This window comes from Dama dama, chromosome 4, assembly GCF_033118175.1.
Source record: "Dama dama isolate Ldn47 chromosome 4, ASM3311817v1, whole genome shotgun sequence".
In the NCBI taxonomy this organism is placed as follows: Eukaryota; Metazoa; Chordata; class Mammalia; order Artiodactyla; family Cervidae; genus Dama; species Dama dama.
This window is the reverse complement of record NC_083684.1, coordinates 60,776,924-60,797,169: the sequence shown is the minus strand read 5'-3', so window position 1 is coordinate 60,797,169 and position 20,246 is coordinate 60,776,924. Positions and strand designations below refer to the sequence as shown.

Sequence of the window (20,246 nt, the reverse complement as noted above, 5' to 3'; positions counted from 1 at the left end):
CCGGCTCCTCTCCTCTGTCTGTCTCTCCATCCCTTCATCTGTCTGTCCCTTCAGAGAGGGGGAGGGGGGTCCCTGAGCCTGTAAGCAGCCCCTCCCTCCCCCTGTCCTGAGCCTCCTGCCCCTCTCCTGGGCCGGGGGGAGGCCAGGGTCGCGCGGGTCCCCATGGCTGGGGGCTGAGGGCCCGCCCCCCCCTCCTCCCCAGCCGCCACCACCTCCACCTCCCTGCCATCCTCGACAAGATGCCTGCCCCCGGCGCCCTCATCTTCCTCGCGGCCGTCTCCGCCTCCGGCTGCCTGGCGTCCCCGGCCCACCCCGGTGAGTCTGTCGGGCCATCCGGCTGTCCAGTGGCCCCTACCCCCACCCTGGCCTGCCCCGGGGTCTGTCTGCGGGGCTCCGGCTCCGTCACCTGTGTGGCGTCTTCCCGCAGCGAGCCAGGGCCTGGGGAGGCGCAGGAATGGTGCCTCTGTCAGCAGGGCCTGTGGGAGGAAGGCTGGGGGCTGGGTGGGGAGGGGGTCCGTTCGGGCAACATGTGTGTGTGCAGACGCGCGCGCGCGTGTGTGTGTGCAGGTGTATGCAGGAAGCTGGGGAAGGTCAGGGCCTCTGGGAGAATTGGGGACAGAGAGGAGGAATACTATTTCTAAAGGGGACACAGCCTTGGAGGCTGTCTCCGGCTTTGGGGGAGTCCCAAGGCTTGCGGAGCTCCCGACTCTGGACCTGGGGCTGGGAACAGAGGACATGTGTGTGCTCCAAGCGTCCCTAAAAGTGACAGGCCTCAACCCCCGTAACTAGGATCCAGCATGGGGCGAGCACCTTCTCCCAGCTTGCAGCTGGGGGCTCATCCTCTTCTTCAAATAGGGGGTAAGAAGGCTGTCGGGGGAGCGTATTTTAAATTCTGAGTGCTCCAGGCTCCACTGTTACTCCTCCTTCCCTCAGTCCTCACTGAAATTCATCCAAGCCTGAGGGTGAGGTGATGGGGTGGGGGTGGGGGGGGGTCCCAGCTTGGGGCGAGAGGAGGGACCCCACCCCCAACTCACCACTTGAGAAGGCCCCCAAACTACAACTCCCACAATGCCCCGAGCCACCCGGCTCCTCTGCCAAGGGGGCCCCTGGGTTCAGAGCATCATGGGAGCTGTAGTCAAGACTAACTGGACGGGGAGGGGCAAGGAATCCGGGAACCAGGGGCGTGAAGACGCGAGCCCAGCCCAGCCATGTCCCCACAGACGGATTCGCCCTGGGCCGGGCGCCTCTGGCTCCTCCCTATGCCGTGGTCCTCATCTCCTGCTCTGGCCTCCTGGCCTTCATCTTCCTCCTCCTCACCTGTCTGTGCTGCAAACGGGGCGATGTCGGCTTCAAGGTGAGGTGCAGGAGGGAATTTAAGGTGGGGAGGAACACTCCAGCAAGGCCTTTCCTCCGCTACACCCCACCCCCACAACCGGGGGAGCCGGGCAGTAAGTCTGAGAGCCCTTCAGGCCTGAAGTGACAGCAAGATCCAACTCTGGATGGGAATTGGACTGAGATTGGAGGACAGTTGGGAGAAAGGTGGGAATAATATTGATGAGAAGGACCATGGCGGGTCTCAGCCCTGTGTTCTCCCACCCCTCACCCCTCCTGGCCCCAGGAGTTTGAGAACCCAGAAGGGGAGGATTGCTCCGGGGAGTACACGCCCCCCGCCGAGGAGACTTCCTCCTCGCAGTCACTGCCTGATGTCTACATTCTCCCCCTGGCTGAGGTCTCGCTGCCAATGCCTGCCCCGCAGCCATCACACTCAGGTATGGCCCTGCACCTTGACTGGGATCCCGTGGCCCCACAGTTCAGGGTGGGAGAAGCTGACAGCCCTCCCTCAGGGAATCAAAGGGAAAGGCAGAAGTGGGAGCCTTGAAATCTTGGAAGCAGCCTGAAGCAACTCCAAGATCATTTTGGTAGAAGCTGTTGCTTAACCCCAAACCAGATTTGGGGATTCTTGTGGAGCAATCCATGATGAGGTCAGCCTAGATCTTAATGTCAGAGGCAGAGCCAATGGCCGGCTGAAGTCAAGTCATAGGATCTTGGGACACCAAAGGGAAGAACGGATTGGATACTAGAAACTTGTGGGCAGCCAATGAGGAGACTGAGATCTCTTCATGGAATGTTGGGGCAGCCAATGAAAAGAGATTTGTTCTGTCTGCTTTGACCCCGGTCCCCTCTGAGTTAGGGGATGCTGGTGGCACTTGGGAGGGGAGAGAGGCTCAGGTGCCTCCCCTTTTACTGCTCCCCACGCCAGACATGACCACCCCCCTGGGCCTTAGCCGCCAGCACCTCAGCTACCTACAGGAGATTGGGAGTGGCTGGTTTGGGAAGGTAAGTAAGTGGGGCTGGGGGTGGGAGGTCAGGTCTCTACACAATCCAGGGCGACTCTCCTGTTCTGTGTCCATTGCCCCTGCTCCCACCACTTCTCATCTGCCCCCTGCCTCCTCCCCCTGCCCCCTCGGCCCACCCATTGCCCTCCCCTCTGTTCACCTCTCACCAGCTCCCACCCACCCCATCCCCCCCATCTGTCGGTCAGCGCCTCCCTCCTCACTTCATTGACCACTCCGCCTCGCCATCCGGCTCTCCACGCGTCCGTCTGTCCATCCTTCCACCCGTCCCTGCGTCCATCGGAGTCTGGGCCTGTGAGTCTCCCACCCCGCATCTGGTGGGGATAGGAGGGTGGTGGGAGTTGAAAGAAGAGGCTGGAAAGGAGAGGGAAGTTGGGAGCCATATGGTGGGGTGGAGGGCACTCCCTGGGATGGGGCTAGGGAATCTGCAGGCACTGATTCCTGGGTCCTCCTTGAGCAGGTGATCCTGGGAGAGATTTTCTCCGACTACACCCCAGCCCAGGTGGTGGTGAAGGAACTCCGAGCCAGTGCAGGGCCCCTGGAGCAGCGCAAGTTCATCTCGGAAGCACAGCCCTACAGGTATGGGGACCTCTAGGTAGACATGGAGCCCTGAAGGCCCGAATATCTGAGTCTGTGCCTCCTGGCGGTAATGTTTGGGAGCAGGAGGAGTACAGTGTGGGGTCAACTCTGGATTCAAATCCTAGATGTACCTTTTCCTGGCTGTGCCAATCAGTCTAGATCATTTCCCTCCCTGAGCCTCAGGGTCTTCCTCGGGCCAGAGACAGGGACATGAAGGCAGTGTGATACAGGCGAGGGAAAAGCTCAGCACAAAAGCTGAGCTGGATACCTGTCTTTCTCCACTCTGAACCTCAGTATCTTCATCTAGAAAGTGAGTCCAGGAAGTCTGAGCAGCCTCATGTAGAAGGCAGCTGAGAGGATGCAAAACGGGCCTTTGCCTGGCACAGGGTCCATGATGGTGGTTCTTTCTTCGGGCCCCTGCCTGTGGGTTAAGAAGGGCAGAATCAGAATCACAAACCAGGGTTCTGAGTGCACTAAATGGCCACTGTCCCCCCACGCCTGTCCCCACTGAACTGGGAGGTCTGGGAAGACAGGACGCTATCCCTCTCCTATCTGGTCTTCACTCTAAGAGCTTCTAGATCAGGGTTAATTAAACCTCTGCTCATATATGCCCTGTGGGGTACTGAGTGCCCAGGCATGGAGAAGGTGTGTATATGGGCACCTCTTAACAGAGGGCTGTAAAAGTGAGCTTTGCCCTGAGACTTTATGAACCTTTTCCTCTGAAAACTCCCGTGGTTTCCTGTGACTCACAGGACAAAATCCTAACTGTCCCTACAGCCCACAAGCCCTGTTCACTGACCCTCCCATAGACCAGCCTCAGTGCTACTGTCCTTGCTGTTCCCTCTGTCTGGAATATTGCTCCTGGCTTACCCACCCCCAGTTTCTGATGGTGGGATCCCTTTTCCTCCCTGGGTCTCAGATCAGAAAGGCCTTCCTTTATACACACACACACACTGCCACCTAAGAAGGGCCCTGGGATGCTCTATCATATCAACTTGTGTATTTTCTTCATCACACATATCTTAGTGTGTCATTATTTCATCCATGTACCCATTGACTTGCCCCCCCCCCTCAACCCATGCTGGCAAGCACCAGCCACATATGGCTATTTAAATTCATCTTAAATAAAATGCAGTCAAATTCAAGATGTCTTTCTCAGCTACCCTTGCCACATTTCAAGAGCTCAGGAGCCACATATGGCCAGTGGTTCCCACGTTAGACATCTCAGATGGAGAACATTCCCACCTTCTCAGAAAGTTCAGGTGGAGAATGCAGGACTATACTGGCAGCTCAGGGTACGTCTTGTCACCCAGCTACAAGCTGGCCCTCAGTAGACGTTTGCTGGATGAGCCATAGACCTGAGAGCAAATCCCAGCTCTGGCACCGTTACCAGCTGTGTGACCCTGGGCAAGTTACTTTACTTCTCTGAGCCTCCCTTTTCCCCTGAATCCAATGGGAAACATCATCCTGCCTAGCAAGGTTGTTAGGAGGATTTGATAACAGAAGGGGCCAGCCTTGGCTCAGATTAGTAGGTGTGCAATGGATCCAAGCTTCCTTCTACATCTGCCATCCTAAGTCTCCCCATGATGGGAGCTCCAATCATTTTTTTTCAAGCCCCAGCACATGCTGGTGCTTTAGGAAAGCTTTATCTCATTAGTCGTCTCCCAAGCAGGAGCAGAAGCCACTATCCACAACCCCACCCCACCAACCTCTCTCCTCCCAGGCCCCAGTGTTCTACCCTCCTCGAGCCAGGTTCTGGGCTGCAAGCCCTGGATGTGTTAATCTTTCCATAGACCCTCGGGTTATGTATCAGGGTAAAATCCTTCATTCCACATGATTTTATTGAGCACCTACTAGTCTAGGCACAGGGGACCTGGCCACACACACAAAAAGCCCCAAATCCTTGTCCTGTAAAGCTCGCCACCTAGTGGAGGGGACACACAATAAATGAGCCAGTGAAGAAAATAAATTTTATCAGGAAAATATCACAGACTGACAAGTGCCTTGAGGCAATAAGGCAGGATGTGATGGAGATGGAGGAGCTCTGGGATGGGAACTGTAGGAAAGGCAGGCCTCACTAGGATGAATCAGTTTCACAAAGCACTGTGGGAAGCGTGTTCCAGGCAGAGGGAACAGCAGGAACAAAGGCAGTGAGGCAGGAGAACGCAGTCGAAATGCAGGACAAGATGAGAATCAGACAGTATGGTAAAATACATCAGTATTAATAGTGAGCATCTTTCACTCCGTGCCAGCTCCTCTCTCATCCTATTAAATTTCTTGCCACAACTTTATGAGGGGATTCCTATGAATATCCCCATTTTACATTTGAGGGAGAGGCCAAGCGACTTCTGTGAGGTTACACGCCTGGGAAAGGTGGAGATAGCATTCAGAAACCTGCTCCCCCAACCTGACTCTTAGCTACAGTGAGAGGATAAAGGAGGGGCATCCCCCAGTGTTGAGGGAAGGGCAGTGATCTCTCTTGAGGAAAGGATGTTGACACTAGGGGACGAGAAGGACTTTGATGAGAGTGGAGTGTTCTCCACAGAGAGAGGTATACAAGGCTTGAAGCCTAAGCAGGCACCTGTGAGTCTAGGGAGAAGTACACAGGGGTGAAGAGTGATGCTGGGAAAGGCAGAGGGGCAGGAAAGACTGAGGAGTGAGCCAGGCTCTGTCCCAGGGCAACTGGGGAGCCATGGAGGGTCGTGAACAGGTGGACATCAGGGACAGGCTGAAAGGGAGAGAGTGGAGGCAGGGAGGCTGGGAGGAGGCTGGGAAGAGTCCAGGAGGTGAGGAGGAGGCTTGAGCTGGGGCTGTGGGAGGGGAGGGGAAAGAATCAGGGGGCAGGAAGAAAGGTTGAGGGGGTGGTGAGCCAGAAGAAGGGGCAAGGAGGTGCCTGAGGGTCTGGCTTGGAGACTGGGAGACAGTGGGATGGACCTGAGATGGGGATATGGGGAAGGAGTGTGTGTGTGTGTGTGTGTGTGTGTGTGTGTGTGTGTGTGGAGGGGGGGGATGTTAACTCTGAAGTAAGGAAAATGAGACCCAAGAAGCTGAAGTAACAGTTTGGTTTTGCCAGGAGGATGGGGTGGGACACAAGGCTGGGGTCGGATGGAAGGGGCTGTTTCCTGACCCAGGTAACCCCCACCCCCACGCAGGAGCCTGCAACACCCCAATGTCCTCCAGTGCCTGGGCGTCTGCGTGGAGACATTGCCCTTTCTGCTGATTATGGAGTTTTGTCAACTGGTGAGGGTCTGGGGGATCGTGGGGCAGGGGGAGGGGGTGGGGCAGAGTGAGGAGCTGGACCCGGTGGGGGCTCAGGGCCATTCGCAATGACATCATCATAGCGACACCTGTGACAAGATAGCATCTCTTAGATGAGCCCTCAGCCCCCAGGCTTTCCTTGTAGCTCAGTTGGTAAAGAATCTGCCTGCAATGCAGGAGACCAGGATTCCTTTCCTGGATTGGGAAGATCCCCTTGAGAAGGAAATGGCAACCCACTCCAGTATTCTTGCCTGGAGAATCCCATGGTCAGAAGAGCCTGGCAGGACAAAGGAGCTTGGCAGGCTACAGTCCATGGGATCGCGAGAGTCAACACGACTTAGCGACTAAACAGGAAAACAAGGACCCCAGGTGGCACGCCCTGACTAGCACGTGAGGAGGGTGGGTTCTGTTACTATGTGTTTCTCAGCAGCAGAGGAAACTTAAGCCCAGAGGGGCGGCCAATGAGTGCAGCGGCTGCCCCATCCTTGCCTCAGGTTGGCTGGATATGTCGATGCTTGGGAGGGGGCGGTGGGACTGACCCCTCCCTGCCCTCTCTCCCAGGGGGACCTGAAGCGTTACCTCCGGGCCCAGAGGCCCCCCGAGGGCCTGTCCCCTGAGCTGCCCCCTCGAGATCTGCGGACACTGCAGAGGATGGGCCTGGAGATCGCCCGCGGGCTCGCACATCTCCACTCTCACAACTACGTGCACAGGTGGCAGCCCGGAAGCCACCGGGCAGAATTGGGACGAGGGGGCAGGGCGAGGGGCTTAAGGAGGGAAGGAGGCTTGAGGGGGGTGGGGTGGACACAAAACGGGGGAAGACCCACGTTGAGGGGGGGGGAAGAGGCGGGGTCAGGAGCGGTGGGGCGGGGTCAGGAAGGGGCGGGGTTAGTGAGGGAGGCGGGGTCACAGAAGGGAGGGCGGTGTCGGGGAGGGGGAGGAGGAGAGGAGGAGAGGAGGAGTGAGAAAATGAAGACCCACTAGTGCGGGGAAACTGGGCGCACTCTATTTAAGTAGCGGGTCGGGCTTCCCCAAAGCTGCCCGCTTCTTACCTGGCCCCCTCGCCCGCCCCCAGCGACCTGGCCCTGCGCAATTGCCTGCTGACCTCCGACCTCACCGTGCGCATCGGAGACTACGGGCTGGCCCACAGCAACTACAAGGTGGGGGCTGCCCTCCATCACGACGCGGAAGGGGACAAGTTGGGGTGGGGGGTGCCCCGACCCGCCTGACCGCGCCCCGACCTGCCCCCCCCCCCCCCAGGAGGACTACTACCTGACCCCCGAGCGCCTGTGGATCCCGTTGCGCTGGGCAGCGCCCGAGCTCCTTGGTGAGCTGCACGGGACCTTCATGGTGGTGGACCAGAGCCGCGAGAGCAACATCTGGTGAGGGGTTGGGGGGCACAGAGGGCAAGGAAGGCGGAAGTGTCACAGCTTCTACAGATGGGGAAACTGAGGCCCGGGGAGGGGGGCGGCTCCCTGGAGGGTCAGGGCGGGGCTCTGACCTCTCTCTTCTCCCTGCAGGTCCCTAGGGGTGACTCTATGGGAGCTGTTTGAATTTGGGGCTCAGCCTTACCGCCACCTGTCAGACGAGGAAGTCCTGGCCTTCGTCGTCCGGCAGCAGCACGTCAAGCTGGCCCGGCCGAGGCTCAAGCTGCCCTATGCGGACTACTGGTGAGGGCCGGGCCTGACCCCTGACCCCTGACCTTCCACCTCCTAGCCCGGGATGATCCCAGAATCCTCCACTTCATTTCACACTCTCCCCTGCACACTTGCACCATGTGCTGCCAGCCCTAAACTGGAGTGGGGACATCCCAACCCCTTCTGCCAACATCTGCTTGCTACTTGGAGGAAGGGAAACTGAAGCATGGAGTGACACAGCTGGTCTCCAAATCTAGTTTCTCTGACCCTAGAAGACCTCTGCTGCTTGCCTGTCTCTGATTCCAAAACTTGTAACCCAACCAGAAGGCCGCCTTAACTGTCACTTAACTATCATTTCCCTGCTGTGCCTTGCTGTCCTCTCTTCTTCTAGGTCTCTGTTCCCCCTCTCTCTGAGTCTCTGTCCCTCTCTCTCTGGTTTCTGTCTCCCACCTTGGTCTTTTTTTTTTTTTTTCTCTCTCTCTTTTGGCTGCAGGGCAGGGCATGTGGGATCTTGGTTCTCTGACCAGGGATCGAACCTGTGCTCTCTGTAGTAGAAGCACAGAATCTTTAACCATTGTACCACCAGGGAATTCCCCTCTCTTGGTCTTGACTCTCGTCTCCCTGGGTGTCTACCCACCTGGTCTCTGCCTCCCCTGGGGACCGCCCCCCACCCCAGCTGGGACTCTGCCTGCTCACTCTTGCCTCCTCCCTCTCCGCCAGGTACGACATCCTGCAGTCATGCTGGCGGCCCCCTGCCCAACGTCCCTCAGCCTCTGATCTCCAGCTGCAGCTCACCTACCTGCTCTCTGAGCGGCCCCCGAGGCCCCCACCGCCACCACCCCCACCCCGAGATGGTCCCTTCCCCTGGCCCTGGCCCCCTCAGCACAGCGCCCCCCGCCCGGGGACCCTCTCCTCTCCGTTCCCCCTTTTAGATGGCTTCCCTGGGGCTGACCCTGACGACGTGCTCACGGTCACCGAGAGTAGTGGTGGCCTCAACCTTGAGTGCCTGTGGGAGAAGGCACGGCGGGGGGCCGGTCGGGGCGGGGGGGCACCCACCTGGCAGCCGGCATCCGCGCCCCCGGCCCCCCACGCCAACCCCTCCAACCCTTTCTATGAGGCGCTGTCCACGCCCAGCGTGCTGCCGGTCATCAGTGCCCGCAGCCCCTCCGTGAGCAGCGAATACTACATCCGTCTCGAGGAGCACGGCTCCCCACCGGAGCCCCTCTTCCCCAATGACTGGGACCCCCTAGACCCAGGAGTGCCTGCCCCCCAGGCCCCCCAGGCTCCCTCCGAGGTCCCTCAGCTGGTGTCCGAGACCTGGGCCTCCCCACTCTTCCCGGCGGCCCGGCCCTTCCCGGCCCAGTCCTCCGCATCCGGCGGTTTCCTCCTGAGTGGCTGGGACCCCGAGGGCCGGGGCGCCGGGGAGACCCTGGCAGGAGACCCTGCCGAGGTGCTGGGGGAGCGGGGGGCCGCCCCGTGGGCCGAAGAGGAGGAGGAGGAGGAGGAGGGCAGCTCCCCGGGGGAAGACAGCAGCAGCCTTGGTGGAGGCCCCAGTCGCCGGGGTCCCCTACCTTGCCCCCTGTGCAGCCGCGAGGGGGCCTGCTCCTGCCTGCCCCTGGAGCGGGGGGATGCCGTTGCAGGCTGGGGGGGCCACCCTGCTCTTGGCTGCCCCCATCCCCCAGAGGACGACTCATCCTTGCGGGCCGAGCGGGGCTCCCTGGCCGACTTGCCCCTGAACCCCCCCGCTTCGGCCCCCCCCGAGTTTCTGGACCCCCTCATGGGGGCGGCGGCGCCCCAGTACCCCGGGCGGGGGCCACCTCCCGCTCCCCCCCCCCCGCCGCCACCTCCCCGGGCCCCCGCGGACCCAGCCGTGTCCCCCGACCCCTCCTCGGCCGTGGCCAGTCCCGGCTCAGGCCTGTCGTCTCCGGGCCCCAAGCCGGGGGACAGCGGCTACGAGACCGAGACCCCTTTTTCCCCCGAGGGAGCCTTCCCCGGCGGGGGGGCAGCAGAGGAGGAAGGGGTCCCTCGACCACGGGCTCCCCCCGAGCCCCCCGACCCGGGAGCGCCCCGGCCGCCCCCAGACCCGGGTCCCCTCCCGCTCCCGGGGGCCCGGGAGAAGCCGACCTTCGTAGTTCAAGTGAGCACCGAGCAGCTGCTGATGTCCCTGAGGGAGGACGTGACAAGGAACCTCCTGGGAGAGAAGGGGCCCCGGAAGACGGGGAGAGGTCCCGGGAATCGAGAGAAAGCCCCGGGCCCGAGCCGGGACCCCCCAGTCCCAGAAAGCGGGAAGCAAGCCCCAAGCCTGAACGAGGGCCTGAGCCTCCCGGTAAACGGGGTGACAGTGCTGGAGAACGGGGGACCGAGAGCCCTGGGCGCCGACGAGAAGGTGGCAGAGAATGGGGACCCCGGGTCCCCAGAGAGAGAAGAGCAAGTGCTGGCGAATGGGGAGCTGCCACCCCCAAGGAGAGAGGAGACAGTGCTGGAGAACGGGGTCCTAGGGCCCCCAGAGAGAGAAGAGCGAGTGCTGGTGAATGGAGGACTGACACCCCCAAAGATCGAGGCGGGGTCAGAGAATGGGGGCCTGAGACTCCCCAGGAACCCGGAGAGGCTGCCAGAGACTGGGCCTTGGAGAGCCCCAGGGCCCTGGGAGAAGATGCCCGAGAGTGGGGCTCCAGCCCCCACGAACGGGGAGCCAGCCCCAGAGACCTCACTGGAGAGAGCCCCGGCGCCCAGCGCGGTGGTCTTGGCCCTGAACGGCGGGGAGACAGCCCCTGGCCCCGCTGGCCCAGCCCCCAGGAGCAGGGTGCCGGAACCCGGGACCGAGAGGAGAGCCCCCGAGACTGGGGGGGCACCGAGAGCCCCCGGGGCTGGGAGGCTGGACCTCGGGAGTGGGGGCCAAGCCCCAGTGGGCACGGGGATGGCCCCCGGCGGCGGCCCCGGAAGCGGCGCGGACGCAGAGGCCGGATGGGCCGACAACACGAGGCCACAGCCGCCCCTGCCGCCGCTGGAAGTGCAGCCGAGGAGACCGGAGCCAGCGCCCCTGAGAGTCAGGCCGGAGGCGGCCTCCGAGGGAGAGCCCGGGGCCCCAGACAGCAGGCCCGGCGGAGACATGGCACCCAGCGGAGACGGGGACCCCCCCAAGCCCGAGAGGAAGGGCCCCGAGATGCCACGACTGTTCTTGGACTTGGGACCCCCTCAGGGGAACAGCGAGCAGATCAAAGGTGAGCAGGCTGCCGGGAGCATGGAAGCACGGTTGGGGGCCGAGGCCCAGCTCTTTCCAAGAGGTAGAGTGAGGTTGAGAAGCTCAGCCTACCGGGTACCAGGCAGGTCAGACCGCTAACGAGGGCAGACCCTGGAGTCATACTAGGACTTCCCTGGTGGCTCAGAGGGTAAAGCATACAATGCGGGAGACCCAGGTTCGATCCCTGGGTCGGGAAGATCCCCTGGAGAAGGAAATGGCAACCCACTCCAGTATTCTTACCTGGAAAATCCCATGGACAGAGGAGCCTTGTAGGCTGCAGTCCATGGGGAGTCACACTACCTGGTCTCAAACCCTGGCTCCTCCCCTCTCTAGCTCTGTGACCTTGGAGAAACTTCATGCCTCAGCTTCCTCATCTGCCAAAAGCAGAAGACAAGGATAGCACCCATCCAAGAGGATGGCGAGAGTTACATGAGTTAGGACTTCCAAAGCCTTTGACCCAGTGCCTGGCACTTCTAAGCACCAGCCGTTATATCACAATTCATGTCAGTCAGGGATCGAGAACTCAGATGCTGAGGGGGGAAGGGTGACAGATAATATAAGGGAATGAATGAATGAACAAGAGCTGGGAGATGTGGGGTGGGAACTGGGAAAGAAATGTAGCCATTTATAAGCTTCATTCGGGAATGCCCACCCAGTATTGCCAAATCTGCTGCTTTCCCCCTTTAAGCCAAAGTTCTGGGTGTTTTGATGGTGGAAACGAATTCAAACGAAGCCTCTCTGTGGGCTGGGCTGCCAGTGCATGTTCTCTTAAACTTTCCACCAAGCTGAAGTACCTCATCAGTGTGCCAGGCCTCTCAGGTGCCGGGCTCTGAGCTGCCCAGGGCTGGGACCCAGGGAGCCTCAGACCCTGCCCTGCCCACCGTGGTACTGGTGGCCTGAGAGCCTAGGAGAAATGCCTTTTCTTAAAACTTGAGTTTTGACAGGAACACAGTGGCTGTTTTGTCACAGAGAAGGGACAGTGTAAGAGAAGATAAATGGAGAGTAAAGATAAATGGCCCCTGTTTAGATGTGAACATAGGAATAGTTAGGACTCCAAGCTTCCACTGCTGGGGGCATAGGTTCGATTCCTGGTCAGGGAACTAAGATTCCTGCATGCCATGTGGCGCAGCCAAAAAAAAAAAGAGAGAGAGAGAGAGATTAGGGACTGTGGTTCCACTCGAATCACCTGGAGGCCTGATTTCCTGGTATGAAAGTTATACTGGTATGACCCGGCCAGTTTCATATTGGCAACCTCACAGCCATACTTGAGGGAAGGGTTATCATCTCTGTTTGCCAGAAGAGCCTGAGATTCAAGAGGGAAAGGTCACGAAGGGGACTGGGCCCAGAACCTTCCTTCCTCAAACCCATGGTATTAGAATACTACCCTTTCCTCAAGGTTGTTGTGGAGAGTTTGCAACCAGCTGTGTCAGAAGAGACCCTGGGCCACATGAAAATGACAGAGGATGAGCAACTCAGATGCCTCAGAGGATCTGGGGTGGGGGCGGGGAATTGGTGTTTGGTGAGAAGAGACTGGGAATAGCCTTAAAAAAAAACAGCAACAGTGAACTTCTACTCATCCTTCATGAGCCCACTCAAATTTCCCCTTCCCAGGGAAGCCTTCCTGATTTCTAAAGACTGTTACCCTGTACTTCCTCTGGGTATTCAAGCCCCTGATAGCTCCCTCTATAAAGCTCCACCCCACCCCATCACCTTGAGATGAGTGGTCAGGGAAGGCTTCAATGAAGAGGCAACTTATGAGCAGACTTGAAGGAAGTGAACCGGGTGGACATCTGGGAGAAGGATGTTTCAGGCAGAGGACACTGAGATGGGTACTAAGTTGGCATGTTCAGAGAATAACAAAAGGCTGGTGAAGCTGGAGTAGAGTGAATGAGGGGTGCAGAGTGACTCAGTCCACATCCACCTTTCTCCTTGCTCTGCCCTGATCCTCTTCTCATTCCCACCATCGCCCTGCACAGGGCCTGCAGAGTTCACTTATGCAGTAATGGAGGGATGGGTGGCCCCTGTCCATTTACCAGTGAGGAAACGGAGGCTCAGAGAGGGGGACCTGCTTGCCTAGGGACACATAGCAAGAGAGCAGGGTAGGCTTGGGATTTAAAGTGAGGTTTCCTCCTCCAGGGACCTAAAGTCCTTTCTCTTAGCAGACTAAGATTAAGGAGTCGTAGGGCAGAGAAAGGACCTGGAGATGGTTAGACACCCCAATTTTCTGGCCATGCAGGGCCAAAAAGGGAAAGAAAGTACCTTGGTCAACATTGTATAGCAGGGAACATTCATTCATTAATCCCACAAATATTGACTGAGTACTTCTGTATACTTGGGGCTTGGGAATGCAGCCAGAGCGAGCACGACTCAGTCTCTGTTCTGTGGCAAGGCAAACATTAATCACAGTGCCGCAGAATTAGAGTTCTGTACTGAGATCAACTGCTCGGAAGGAGAGGTGTTTGGTACTACGCAGTGCAGAGCGGGTAGCCTGGCCTGACCTCCTGGGAGATCCCCGAAGGCTTTAAAAGTCCAGACAAGAGCTGGATGATGCATAGGACTTGAGTTCTGTAAGGAATTTCCAGGCAGAGGGAACAGCCTATGCAAAGGCTCAGAGGTGGGAGGAATGGGGGGTGGCCCATGTGGCTGGATGGAGGTCAAGCCAGAAGGAGGGGGCAACAGAGCCAGGAGAGGTCAGCAGAGCCTGGGCACTGGGGTCTGATGGTCCTGGGGAGAAGCTGAGGCTTTGTGCTGTGGGCACTGAGGAGACATGGGGAGGGTTAAGCACTGGATTAGGGGGAAGATCGCTCCCCTTCTGCTGGGAGAACCCCAGTGCAACCTTTTGGTTCACAAGGGTGGAAACAGACTGTGCCTCAGATTACCTGAGGACACACAGCTAGGTGGGAGGGCACGCCTCAGTTTCCCCGAGAACTGGAGCTCACCGACTCTCTCCCCTCGCAGCCAAGCTCTCGCGACTCTCGCTGGCGCTGCCGCCGCTCACGCTCACGCCATTCCCGGGGCCGGGCCCGCGGCGGCCCCCGTGGGAGGGCGCGGACGCCGGGGCGGCTGGCGGGGAGGCCGGCGGGGCGGGGGCGCCGGGGCCGTCGGAGGAGGACGGGGAGGACGAGGACGAGGAGGAGGACGAGGAGGCGGCGGCAGCGGGCGCGGCGGCGGGGCCGCGGGGCCCCGGGAGAGCACGGGCAGCCCCGGTGCCCGTCGTGGTGAGCAGCGCCGACGCGGACGCGGCCCGTCCGTTGCGGGGACTGCTCAAGTCTCCACGCGGGGCCGACGAACCCGAGGACAGCGAGCTGGAGAGGAAACGCAAGATGGTCTCCTTCCACGGGGACGTGACCGTCTACCTCTTCGACCAGGTTCGCTGCGGCTGCGGGCCCGGGACCCCCCGGGGTGCCTTCTGCGAAGGGGAGGGGCCTGGATGAAGACTGCGTCTAGGTTGGGGCGGGGCCTGCAGGGTGAGGGCGGGGCGCGGAAGAAACTGGCTAGGGGATGGGCCGAGACTTGGAGGACTGGATGAGGCCTTGAGTGTGGGGGCGGGGCCTGGAGGAAGGCCACGCCTCGGGCTGGGCGGGGCTTGCAGGCTGAGGGTGGAGGCTGGCTAGGGGGATAGGGTGGGGTAGGGCGGGGTCGGGGGGGTAGGGCCCAGTCCAGAGCAGAGGCGGGGCCTGGGGTAGGTGTGGGTGCTGGAGGGCTAGGGAGAGGCCTGGAGAAGAGAAGGGACCCTGAAGAAAAGCGTGGTACCTGCTAGTCAGAGGCTAAGGAGAAAGTGGACGACTTACCCGGTGGCTCAGTGGTAAAGAATCCGCCTGCCAATGCAGGAGACTCGGATTCAATCCCTGGGCCGGGAAGATCCCTTGGAAATGGCAACCCACTCCAGTATTCTTGCTTGAAAAATCCTATGGACAGAGGAACCGGGTGGCCTACGGTCCTTGGGGTTGCAAAAGCGTCGGACCTGACTTAGCGACTAAACAACAACAAAGGAGAAAGTGAGGATTAGGGCATGGTCTGCAAGTGGAGGTGGAACCTAATGAAGCTCGGGGCGGGGTTTGTTCACCAGCGCTCTAAGGATGTGGAGCCTGAAGGGCGGGCTCAGAATGGAAGGGATCTTATCCCCTAGGTGCGGGCCACGGAGAAGCTGCAGGTAGGGCTTAGAGATGCTGCTTGTAGTGTTAAGATGCTAACTGCAGTAAGTGGGTTCAGGGATGGGACAGAACTAATGAAATGGAGATTGAGGATTGTGTTAAAAGTAACTAGCCTGAGAGTTTACTGTTGAAGAGAAAATGGTGCTTGTGGACTAGGGTGGGGCATACTAAGGTCCTGAGATGAGTGAGAACAGGGTCAAGAGCTGAGGCCTAAGGCACTGAAACCAAGGGACGAGGCTTGGAGGGCTGGAGCGGGAACACTTCAGAGGGTCGCTTAGGGGCCCACAGGAGCGTCCGGAGGTGCTCACAATGGGTTAGGGGTTTGGAAGACCATAGGGCCAGGTAGTTCTGCGGCCAGCACTTGGACGCCTGCAGCAGAGATCTAGGACATGGGTAAGGTCTTGGATCGGGGCGGGACTTACAGAGATAGTCTTGGCTTAGGGGCTTCCGTGGAGGCAGCGCGTTAAGGAGCTCAGAGGCAGTTCCTGCGGTGGACTGTGTAGCCGTGGTCTAGGGAAGAGCCTCAGGCTGGGGTGAAGTTAAAGCTAGCCTGCGGCTTCTAGTAGGGGATCTTCAGAGAGAGAGAATGTGAATTGACATGCCTGAAGCCCCAGAAATGTCAGCGGGGTTTGTTGCTTGTTGGGATGCAGTGAGTGACAAATTCGTCCCCCTCCTTTCCTCTCCTGCCCTCACAGGAGACGCCAACCAACGAGCTGAGTGTCCAGGGCCCCCCCGAGGGGGACACGGACCCGTCCACGCCCCCAGCGCCCCCGACGCCTCCCCACCCCGCCACCCCCGGAGATGGGTTTCCCAGCAACGACAGCGGCTTTGGTGAGGGGCGGGGCGGGGCCTGTGGCACCAGCAGTGGTGGGCGGGGCCTGCCGAGGGGCGGGGTCGGAGGGCAGAAGCTGATATTGCAGGGCTGAAGGAGTGACTGAGGGGCTGACTGCCTTCTCTCCTCTTCTCACCCACGCTAGGAGGCAGTTTCGAGTGGGCGGAGGATTTCCCCCTCCTCCCCCCGCCAGGCCCCCCCCTGTGCTTCTCCCGCTTCTCCGTCTCGCCTGCGCTGGAGACCCCGGGGCCCCCCGCCCGGGCCCCCGACGCCCGGCCCGCAGGTACGGTGCTTCAGATCCTTGGCCCTGCCTCACCTCTGCCAATCTCTCTCTGTCCCCATCTCTCTGCATTTGCCTGCCTCTCTCGCAGTCTCTTTCTTCCCTCTCTCTCTGACTGTTCACCAGTGAAACCCCGCCCACCCAACTCTGGAATCAGCTCAGACCAAGAGATGCCTATCAGATGGGTTTAGGGAGTCACGCCCTTGTCTGAACCTCAGTTTCCCTTCTGTAAGGATCTCCTCTTAGTCTTGTCCATGGTTTTGTTTTTTTTTCCCCACTGCGCTGCAAGTGGGATCTTAACTCCCCGACCAGGGATGGAACCTGCGCCTCCTGCAGTGGAAGTGCAGAGCCTTAATCCCTGGATCACCGAGAAAGTCCCAGATTATTTCTTTCTTGTTCTTTTTTCTTTTTTTCTTACCCATCTTTGGGCTCAGATTCCTGTCTGGTACTTGCGTGATTCTGTTCCCCTCTCCGTTTGAGGGGTACAGGTTGTCAGAGGCAGACAAGGAGACAGAGCAAGTCAGGAGGCTCAAAGCTAGTTGGTAGGAACAAGAGCAGAGAGGCCAGGGCCGGGGATTCCCATAGCGATAACAGCAAGCACTCACATAGACCCTAGAGTTTGCTTGCAACATCTTAACCCATTTAATCCTGCCTATGATCCCATAGGTTGGATTCTAGTCTCATCCCCATTTTGCAGAAGAGACAACTGAGGCTTAAGTACGGAGGCATGAGGAGCCAGGGTACAAACCTAGCTGAGTCCATGCCTTCTCCAGCAGTCAGTGTTTGTCCGGTTCCTTTCTTGAGTTTTACGTATGTCATATTGCTAATCCTCACCCACTTTGGGGGAACGTCCTGGGCCAGGCAGGTGTAGGTGTTCCCAGAGGACAGAGCTAAATAGGTGGAAGGGGCAACTGGCTCTTTTCAGGGAGGGTTCCATGCCTGGCTCCGCTACACTGGGCCTGAGTTCAAGTATTGGCCCTGCCACTTCTTGGCTGGGCCACCTAGGGTGAGTCGCTTTCTCTCTCTGTCCCTCAGTTTCTGTAGAATGAGGAGGATAACAGGATCTAACTCATAAGATTGTTAAAGGGATTAAATGGCTTAATCCTCCCCTTGCATGCAGCAGTGGTCTTTAACTGGTAGCTGTTACTGCATTAAGTAGATGCTTACTGAGCATCAGCTATGCAGGCACTGGGTGAGGGGGATGTTCCATGCTGGGCAAGATCAGTGAGCCCCCCCTCCATCCCACCCACAGCACTGACCCCACAGTCCCATGGTGAATGAATAAGTGCAAAACTCAGGGTCGCTGAGAAAGGAGATGCCAAGAGGAAAGGATTTTGTGTCCTTGGTGATGGAAGGGCCCTTTAACCAGGGACTTGAGGGGTTGGTTGTTGTTAACTAGGTGAAGGGGAAGGGGACAGTGTTCTGGCCGATGGAACAGCTTGCCGAGGGCCTGAGGCAGGAGGGAGCTTGGCTGGTTCATGGAACAGAAGGGAAGCGGTGTGTCTGGGGGTTACTTGGAGAGTGGGGCAGATGGAAGTGGGTGGGGGGAGGTGAGAGAGAGCAAGATGGATCTTGTGGGCTTGAAGGTGGGCTGAGGGGAGGGGGCTTTGTCCTGGGGGCCCTAGGAAGCCATGGGAGGACTGTGAGCATGGGAGGAGCAGCTTCAGTCCCAGAGGTAGGAAGACTTCTCCCGGGCCTTGTGGAGGCCAAGGGAGGCAGGGAGGCTGGGGAGGAGGCCAGGGTGAGTGTCCAGGAGGGAGAGAAGACATGCAGAGTCAAAGGCAGGAGGAGCCAGCTTCAGGCTGATTCCTCACTTGGCAGCATCCTAAGATTTCACCCCCGAATGTCACTTCCTCCCAGAGGTCCTCTCGGAGGCCCCCACAAGGGTTCCAGGGCATGGGGACACTGGCCAAGTGGTGAGTCAGGGCTGAGGCTGGCAGGGCCGGCAGTCCGGGATGACTTCATTTTTATTCACCGGGAGACAAGAGGGAGGGCCGGCCAGGTCATGCAAAACCCCAAATCCGTTTACTCAGTCCTTAGACATTCCCACTGCAGCTGGGCTGCTGAGCTGGTTTCTAGAGACTATGGCTGGGATGGGGGGCTAGGCAGAGCCCCCTTCTGCCTCAGACCCCTGTGCTCAGCCTGGCTCTGTCCACATCACACATATTCCCTGGGTGCTAAGTGATGCTATGAATCCCAGAGCTTTCCTACTCCTTGAAAAAAAAACACAAGGGTCATGATCCTCATTTAAAGAGAGGGAAACCACAATTTCCCTGGCAGTCCAGTGGTTAGGACTCCACGCTTCCACTGCAGGGGGACCTGGGTTCAGTCCCTGGTCAGGGAACTAAGCTCCCATGAACTAGGCAGTGCGGCCTAAAAGTAAGTAAAATAAAACAAAGAGGAGGGAAACTGAGGCTCAGGGACTGGGAGTGAGGGTGATGACTCAGGTGAGAAGTATGAGGTGTAGTGGGAGGATGTCTGGCATGTAGCCCTCGTCAACAGTCTTCACCCCATGGGCCTCGGTTTTCCGGATCTGTCGAATGGGTGAGGGACTCTCCTTTCATGAGAGGGGTCGTGGTGGGAAACTTTGGCAGAAGCCTTTGTGCAGGGCCTCTACTGGATGCTGGGAATGCAGCAGTGACCAAATGCAGTCCCATCCTCTCAGGTCTTCCATTCTACAGGGGCAAGCAGACCAGAAGCTAGCTCTTTGACAATGACTGAGATTATCCCAGAGGAGAGACATGAAGGAACATAGCTATAGTTCAGAGACTTCCCTGCTGATTAGGACTCAGCGCTTTTTCTGCTGAGGGTCTGGGTTTCATCGTTGGTCAGGGAACTAAGATCCCAGAAGTCATGCCGCATGACAGAAAAAAACAAAAACAGAACAAAACAATCAGGGGTGAGGAACGACTGCTTGACTGAGAACAGCCAGAGAAGGCCCCTGAAGAGGGGGCACGTGGGTGGAGGCCTGAGTTCTATGGGAAGGGCTTAAGGGTGTGCCAGGTGGTGGGAACAGCCAGTGCAAAGGCCCTGGGGTAGGGCGGTGCTTGGAGGAACAGCAAGGAAGGAGACCAGTGTGGCTGGAGCAGATTGAGTTGGGTGGGGGTGGGGGGAGTAAATGAAGACAGAAAAGAGACAGAGCAGACAGACCATGGGGATTTGTGGGCCACAATGAGAACTTGGCTTTTTACTCTGATGAGCCAGAAGCCATGAGCCTTTCTGCCTAGTAATCCCATTTCTTCCTCTTCTTCCTCCATCCTCAGGCCCCGTGGAGAACTGACTCCCCAAAGACCTGACCCCCCTGCACCCCCAGAAGAGGGGCTGAGAGTAGAATCCTCTGTGGACGACGGAGCCACTGCCACCACCACAGACACCGCCTCCGGGGAGGCCCCCGAGACTGGGCCCTCCCCCTCCCCCACCATGTGCCAAACGGGAGGCCCTGGCCCCCCACCCCCTAGCCCCCCGGACGGCTCCCCTGAGCCCCCTGACCCCCTTGGTGCCAAATGAGGCAGGAAACCCCTTGCCCCTCCCTGGAGAGCCGCCTTTCTTGGAACTGAACTGAACTCTTTCGGGCCTGGAGCCCCTCTGCACAGCGGAGGCCCCTCCTTACCCCCTCCCAGCCCCAGACAGGGGCCGCAGGCTTCGGGGACCTGGACCCCCCCCATCTCGCGTCTCCCCTTCTCCACTCCGGCCTGGCCCCTGGAGGGGCCTCTGGTTCAAACCTTCGCGTGGCATTTTCACATTATTTAAAAAAGACAAAAACAACTTTTTGGAGGAACATGGGGCATGTGTGTGTTTCAGGAGGCAGAGGGGAGGCTGTCCAGGAGATGTGTCCATTCTCACAGCCCCATTTGACAGATGGGGACACCGAGGCTCAGGAAGGCAGAAATGCCTGTGGGGCAGAGACCCTGGGC

At 58.9% G+C, this 20,246-nt stretch overlaps 1 protein-coding gene across 1 annotated transcript; it reads left to right on the top strand.

Moving 5' to 3' along the window:
* Window positions 1-41: 41 nt before the first annotated feature.
* LMTK3 (lemur tyrosine kinase 3) lies at window positions 42-19,729 on the top strand. The gene is made up of 15 exons (XM_061136142.1): window positions 42-315; window positions 1,221-1,354; window positions 1,619-1,769; window positions 2,261-2,337; window positions 2,815-2,933; window positions 6,086-6,173; window positions 6,753-6,901; window positions 7,264-7,348; window positions 7,449-7,570; window positions 7,709-7,858; window positions 8,546-11,046; window positions 14,025-14,434; window positions 15,916-16,051; window positions 16,198-16,335; window positions 19,596-19,729. The coding sequence occupies exons 1-15, from the start codon at window positions 240-242 to the stop codon at window positions 19,610-19,612; spliced, it is 4,353 nt and encodes a 1,450-aa protein (XP_060992125.1). The 5' UTR covers window positions 42-239; the 3' UTR covers window positions 19,613-19,729.
* Window positions 19,730-20,246: the final 517 nt, after the last annotated feature.

Excerpts from the sequence above, each read along its gene's own strand:
- LMTK3 (XM_061136142.1), top strand. The coding sequence starts at position 240 with ATGCCTGCCCCCGGCGCCCTCATCTTCCTCGCGGCCGTCTCCGCCTCC. Across the intron at positions 1,355-1,618 it reads GGGGCGATGTCGGCTTCAAG|GAGTTTGAGAACCCAGAAGG; the intron begins GTGAGGTGCAGG and ends TCCTGGCCCCAG. Across the intron at positions 7,349-7,448 it reads TGGCCCACAGCAACTACAAG|GAGGACTACTACCTGACCCC; the intron begins GTGGGGGCTGCC and ends CCCCCCCCCCAG.